This window comes from Sinocyclocheilus rhinocerous, unplaced genomic scaffold, assembly GCF_001515625.1.
Source record: "Sinocyclocheilus rhinocerous isolate Xijiao unplaced genomic scaffold, SAMN03320098_v1.1 scaffold5625, whole genome shotgun sequence".
Classification (NCBI taxonomy): Eukaryota; Metazoa; Chordata; class Actinopteri; order Cypriniformes; family Cyprinidae; genus Sinocyclocheilus; species Sinocyclocheilus rhinocerous.
This window is the reverse complement of record NW_015639060.1, coordinates 15,566-23,132: the sequence shown is the minus strand read 5'-3', so window position 1 is coordinate 23,132 and position 7,567 is coordinate 15,566. Positions and strand designations below refer to the sequence as shown.

The 7,567-nt window shown below is 38.2% G+C and overlaps 1 protein-coding gene across 1 annotated transcript in view; it reads right to left on the bottom strand.

Annotated features, from left to right (window-relative positions):
- LOC107750988 (solute carrier family 22 member 4-like) overlaps positions 1 to 7,567 on the bottom strand; it is a 15,721-nt gene that overhangs the window by 5,056 nt on the left and 3,098 nt on the right. The window contains exons 2-5 of the mRNA XM_016566556.1: positions 2,251 to 2,354; positions 1,984 to 2,104; positions 1,704 to 1,936; positions 275 to 489 (exon numbers count right to left, since the gene is read on the bottom strand). Coding sequence (XP_016422042.1) covers positions 275 to 489; positions 1,704 to 1,936; positions 1,984 to 2,104; positions 2,251 to 2,354 — 673 coding nt within the window. The remainder of the gene's footprint in view (positions 1 to 274; positions 490 to 1,703; positions 1,937 to 1,983; positions 2,105 to 2,250; positions 2,355 to 7,567) is intronic.

The window sequence follows — 7,567 nt, the reverse complement described above, 5'->3', positions numbered from 1 at the left end:
ACTGTCCTGCGTATAGGAGGACGATTATTAGGACGGCGTTGACCACTCTAATATGACTGGTTCACAACAACATACAGAACATGGAATGGCCTGAGACACAGAGAAGTGACTGACCTAGAGAGACAAAGACAAACCCAAAGACAAAGAACTGAACAACCTCTCAGTGGAATGAGACCTTTGATCTTACCGGCAGCAAAACACATCAGATCACTCAACATGATCCAAACTAATGACTCAAAGAATTATATACGTGTCAGATGTGTGGTGCAGATACCTTTGGGAATGAGCTGTATGATGAAAATCATAGCTCCACCCATGAGAAGAGTGGAGGACTGACAGAATCTCCTGCTGCAGTATCTGAGCAACAGCATGGCTATAATGAAAGCTGGGATCTCCACCACTGCAGACGGGAAGAAATTCAGGTACAGATTTCCATGAAGGTTTGTGGTGTTCAGAATGAGAGCATAGTAAGACATGGTGATGACCATCCTAAAGGGAAAAACAGCTCTTGTAAATCAGTTGCTTTTACCAGTCTCTCAATCCTGCGGCTAGAGCTTTTCTTCCCACTTTACGTGTCTCACTAATCTGACACATCTGATTCAGGAACGGATCAGGTGGGTTAAATAAGGGACGCATCCATCTGACGCATTCATATGCCAGTCATCACAGTTAATCAAAATTAATTACAAATCAGTATTTGCCCCAAATGATCGTTCAAAGATAGGACTATTTCTTTGCCAGACGAGTAATCAATGTATAGACAATACAAAAACGGACTTTGGTTTTGAGAATGTTTAATGTCTGTAATGCAGCTGTTTTTAATGGCTGGTCTATGTTCTTGCAGACTGAAATTTCATACAGTTTGTCTCACTGTTTGATGAGGTGTGATTCATCTAGTAGTTGCTGGGCTGTGCTGACTACAAACTCACACAAACATGAAGGTGGTACTTCAAGCTTGTTAAACAAAAAAGTATCTCTACTAACGTGCTGCATCAGGTGTGTTTGATTAAGGAGACATGCAAACTGTGCAGTGTTGAGACTCCAGGAACAGGACCGAGAATAGCTGTTATAGACCTCTGTGTGGTGTCAGGACTGAGAAACGTATACTTACACTCCATTTAGAGCAAGATTTGTTTTTATAACATCACATAGGTAATATAGTTAATAACTGTGACCAAGTAGAAAATGAAAAAAAAAGGAAAATTAAAACAAACAGCATACCACAGAAGTGAACATGGTTAAAACAGCATTACAGTTCCTTAAAATATCCAGAATATTATCTTTTTTCTCCCTCATCTTTGCTGCTTCTTCAATCTAAGGAAACATAAAAAGCATCAATGCAACTGAAGCATTGAGAAGCGAGTCTGTTTATTTAGGGCCTGTTTGACTAAATTTCATATGTATTTGCCAAATATATTTAGCCAAAATCAGATGGGGTCCCTGATTCCCCGGGGCCCTAAGCGACCGCTTTCCTTGCTTATTGGTTAAGTCATTGAAGACATCTAATATGAAGTGAACTGCACACAACTAATGACTGTCCTGAATCAGATGAAATATGTCCACACTCTTTACAGCTCAGACCACTGGATTATAGCCCTCCCTTCTTGGTTCATACCCGTTTTGTTATGACACCACAATGGAAAATCTTCCTTCATGTGTTATCTTGATTATTCACACATCTTTGTCAAATTTACATTATTTATCAGCAATTTTTAATTATTATAAAATAATAAAATGGTAAATACAGGAGGCCAGTGAGGGCATTTGTAAGCACCAGCCATCGCCAGCTACGGATGAAATAAGCTGCTAATGGAAAGAACATCTGACCGATTCCAGACCCCATGAAGATTCCCAGAGAACCAAACACTGAGAACTTCACAGCCTGCCGATCAAGAGGAATGTGTGATTCATGTGACAGATGATTTTTGAAACTGTGTTAATGATTGGAAGGACATTAATTGTTTAACCTAGGACATATGCTACAACATAATTAGAAAAACCACTGAATCCCACAAAGATTTCCCAGCTTGGAGAAAACATCTGGATAAGGATAGTTACTGTCTGCATAGCCATCATGGCAAAAAGTACAGGCCTCCTGCCATACCTGCACATAGCAGATATATCATATTAAATTATTTATTAGGAAAGCATGTTAGAGTCATATTTCAATTCCACATATTTAAAATCAGAGGTTTAGCTTAGCTGCCTGCTCTGCTAGCTAAGAGTGTCATAACGCTGACAGGCGCTGACCTGTCAGACATCTGTCCTGAAAGGAAGGTCCCCACCAACACACCAAAGAAATATATCGATGAGGTCAGAGGCCCTTTATACTCATTCTCACATATCAGGTCACACTGAAAAACACAAACGAAGAAAAGTAACTTTTAAAAAGTTAATTCATTCATATGTTGCTTATATTCATAGCATATCTTATAAGTTGGTCTGTGTCAGAGTTCTCAAACGGTTTTGTCTACTGAGCACATATGACATTAAATATTACTATAAAACATGCTGTGTAATTTCTCATGCAGACTGTTGTCATTTCTAGACTAAACTACCAGAATCTTCTTCTATGTTCAGCATGTTCAATCAAACCTCTGTAACGGAACGCAGCAGCACGACTGGTCTTTAGTGAGCCAGAGAAAGCCCACAGTAACCCTGTCTTCATGTCGCTTCACTGAGTACTGATCACTGATGCAGAACACTGATTCTTATTGAATTAAATGTAACCTGTTAAAATACTCTACAATGTGACAAGGGAAAAATAATGCAAAATATTAAGAACACTTATTTTTCAGTACACTGAAATATATGCAATGCAATAAAAACTCTGTCACAAACGGGTTGCAAACAAAGTTGAAGCAGGATCTAGCTGCAGCACAATTGAAATGTGTTAAACAAAAGTCAGGATATATAAGACACGGGACAGAACGACCACTCCGAACGAAACCATAACAGACATCTGAACTAAACCAAACACTGAAATACACAGAACTAATCAGGGAGAAGAGAAACAGGTGTGAACTAACCTGAAACCATAGAAACTAACCAGTGGCGGGAGAACAGGAACAAAAGAAAATGAGTCCAACTAGAAAACTAGAACAAAACCCAAAACAGAACATAGACGTGACAAACACTCAACGAATTAATTTCTCTTTCATGAGTTAATGCATGGGTTGACAAAGCTAAACACATTCATGTGTGCAAGTATATTTATACACACAGAACCGTATTTTATCACGTTCATCTATATATATATATATATTATGAAGGATATTACTGAATATCAAATGACACATTATGATGTATAAGTAAATGTATTGCCATATTTTTCAATATATGAAAAGCAGCAATTGCTTCTGCATTATTCAATATTGTCAGCAACACACAGGGAACACTCAGGCAAGAGGCAATAACAACAAGCTTTATTATGGTGAGGAGCAGAGGATCAAGACGGCAGGAGAAGCTAAGCATCAACAGTTCAGTACAGCAGGCAATGGAACTCAGCTGATTGAGTAAGCAGAGTCTTTCCTTGTCTCACAGATGACAAAAGAGCAGGATCTCAGGAGAACACAGGTGAGTAAGCACTGTCAGGTAATGCCGAGTTCACACTGCACGATTTTCAAACTCGTCGGATGCCCTCTATCTTGGTCTCTCATTGGCTGTAGGTCATCGCCGATGTGTTTTTCAGTCAGAACTCATTTCACACAGCGTGATTGTGAATCGCCGACAGCTCCAGATATTTAGCATGCCAAATATTTCACGGGCGTCGGCGACGTGCCGGTGATTCCCTCAGATCGCGTCTTTGATAATTCACACTGCGTGATTGTCACTCACATGAACGAGCACCGATTTGCCTCCGATGTCGGGCATTTGTCGGCGATTTCGCAAAACCTGTCGGCGAGTGAAAAATCGGGCTAATATCGTGCAGTGTGAACTCGGCATAAGAGTCACTAGGAGCAACCTTGACCCCAGCCAGTGGCTTTACAGGAGTGACACAGCAACAGGTGCGGGTGATTAGAAGACTGGAGCGAGTGGATGGTGATGTATAACAAGGGACAGGTGAGGGAGTGTGAAGGATTGTGGGTAATGGAGTCCATGGGGAAAATAGAACCGCATGACCGTGACAAATATATTGTAATATATTAACACAATATTTTATTCTGTATATTTTCAATAGCATTAAATAATTTAGCTGGAAACAATGATACCGCTGATAGCAATATTAATACAGCAAATCCACAGGCAGTTATGCTAACAAACGCAGAGTCTGATGAACTTGTCAAGTTGGAGAATCAGCTGGAACCATGCAGATGTGTGAGCTACCAGATCTTTGGTTATATAGAATTGCTAGCTAACATTGTCATAGTTAATCCTGTGATTAGAGTCAAGACACCTTTATTTCTATAGTGCTTTATACAATACAGATTGTTTCCAACAGCTTGACAATAATAATAGCAGGCTCAGTCAGGTCCTCTGGGCTAAATGAACGTGTGATATTGATTCCAGGCTGCATCGCAAGTCAGATGTGTGGATTGATATTATTTAATATAACCTTTATAAACTGTATGAGGTATATATTTTGCAGACTGTCGTCCTGCCTGCACTTTGCCACCTGCATTTCTCCTCTAGTTTGCTTCCTAATCTCGCTGTCTGATACATCTGCCATAGTGTATTACAAATATTGTTGGCTCTTTGACAAACTGATTTTGTCCCTCTTTTGTAAGTCACTTCAGATAAAAGCGTCTGTATAATAGTGTTATTGTGCTGGTATCGTAAGGACTACCGTGGACAGCTGACTCCTAAAGGTTTTGATATTCTGCATATTCTGTGTGGTGATCAATTCATAGCAGTGATAGAAGTTAATCTTTTCCAATAAGTTTAAATAGATTTTTACCTTTTATGGGCATTTTTACCTTTATAAAGCCTTTTTTTCTAAAAGTGTGCATCATCTTTTCAGTCAAATTCTTAAATTGAATCAGTCAATTAGAATAATAAGTGATTTGGGCTGTTACCAAGCAAATTAAATCCGTATTGACAAAATTTATCTTTGCAATGCAGAGAAAACACAGAAGCTGCATTAGAAGTGGCATTTAGATGCGTTTACACACTGTTTAATGCACGACATGAACGTATTCAGTGTTGGGAAGTGTAATAGGTTACAGATTACAAGTTACCCTATTTAAAATTTAATAGTAGTGTAACTTTTTCAATTACTTTATGAAAGTAATGTAACTGATTACTTTTGATTACTTTTTTGATTACTTTTCTACATTTCTAATGAATGTTCAAATTTGAACACATCCACCACAAAATCAGACTTTAGTACCGCCTTTTACTTTAAGATTGATCTGATGTTGAATGCAGATTTAAAATCATAAGAAATAGATTACTGATACTGTTTTTGAAACCAAATAATTGCATAACTACAGGAAACACTGCATCTAACAATGGTTTGGAGAAAAAACCATGACAGCGTCATATTGCTCAGAGACGCAAATTGGAATTATATTTGTTGGCGAAATACAGCAAAAACAGTCAATATTGTGTCTAAAACATAAGTGTTTTAATATTAAATTGTTGTTTATTGAACTGCTGTATAAAATCAATATCACATTTGTAATCATGCTGCTTTTTGGTGGAAAAAACGTCAGTCGTCGCTTGATACTAATTAACTATATGAAATGATATAAATATATAAATTTCTGCCCCCATATCTTGAATTTTGTGATCATTCTAAATGCATTTTAGTAAACTGAATCATGCAGTGAAAGAGCGCGCACTGGTCTAACCTACTAGCCTTTAGCTAACTTACATTGTAGCTCTCTCGTGAGTCATGGATGTTAGCAAGACAAATTAACTATAATTGCCTTTTGTCCTTTGGATAATTAGCTGTAAATTCGAGGCACAGGTAGCTTAGTCTTTCGTTCATCACCACTCACCTCCACAGCAAGACAAACACAGCTGGAAAGCGAGGGAGGCTCTCTGTCTGTCAGTGATGTGCATGTGCTGATCAATGTGTGCTGCACTGCTGTGCTGGGGAGAAAGTCTCAACAATTCCCCACCCGACCTGATATTTTGACTTTTTATTTGACAGGGAAAGCTGTGCGCAAACAGAAACACACACACTCACACTTATATATATATATTTATTTATATATATAAAAAAAAAACACTCCCCAGAAAAAAGGGCACTTTCTCTCGAGGAAGAAAAAGGGCAGGTGCTCAAGCCCCCTTTGATGTCTATGTGTGCACCTGCCTGCTCTTTCACTTTCTCTTCAGTTTCAAGATGTTGGGTTCTCGAAGTTGGAAATTTAATTCTCTACTGCTCTCTGATAAAGCATTTTGTGATTCATTAAAAAATCAATTAGATATATTTTTGGAGATAAATACCATCCCTGAGGCCTCACCTTCCATAATTTGGGAATCTTTTAAAGCATATGCTCGGGGTCAAGTCATTTCATATTCAGCTTGTGTAAATAGACAAAGAAGGAAGAAGCTAGAAGAATTATCTCTTGAAATAATTCGGCTTGATTCGGCTTATGCAGCTTCTCCAGATCCTGGAATTTACAAAAAGAGACTCAAACTTCAATCTGATTGTAATATGTTATCAACCCATCAGGCTGAAAAGTTATTGCTGAAGGCTAAACATGCATTTTTTGAGCATGGTGACAAGCTTCTTGCACTTCAGTTAAAGGAAAAGTCAGCTCAAAATTTAATTTCTAAGATTCTGTCCTCCGATGGCAATTTGATTACTGACCTGACCCTGTTATTATTACTAAACATTTTAACGATTATTACTCTTTGCTATACAAGTCAGAACCCCCCTCAGATAGGTCCCTTATGGAAAGTTTTTTTGAACCATTGCACATACCTACAATAACGGACACAATGAGAGAAGAGTTAGAATTACCTTTTTCCGCAGAGGAGACAGTGCAAGCAATTGAGAGTATGCAGAATGGCAAGACCCCTGTTGAATTTTTTCTCAAAGAGGTTTTCTCAAACACTTAAAAACGCCGCTCCTAAACATGTTATTGGACTCCCTTAATAATGGCTGGCTGCCTCCAACCCCCCGTCAGTCTTGTATTTCTTTGATTTTGAAAAAAGTCAAAGACCCACACGAATGTGGTTCTTACAGGCCAATCAGTCTTTTGAACGTAGATGTAAAGATACTGGCTACAATGCTTGCAAAGCGTCTTGAATCAGTTTTACTGACAATCATACATAGCGACCAAACTGGTTTTTATTAAAAACAGATTACTGTCTCATAATATTAGAAGGGCATTTAATATAATTTATTCCTCTAATTCTCTCCCTTCAGAGGCTCTTCTGCTGCTTGACGCAGAGAAAGCCTTTGATCGGCTGGAGTGGGATTACCTTTTCTATGTGCTACAGAAATTCGGTTTTCGCAATAATTTGATTCACTTTGATCCACGAGTTGTACATTTTTGTAAGGACAGGTATTTATAAATGTATTCAAGTACGTTAACGTTACGTTAGTTGGCTCAAGCCATACCAGAAAAGCTTGTGTTATTTACCAAAGACATTTATGTTCTTAAAATTTAAC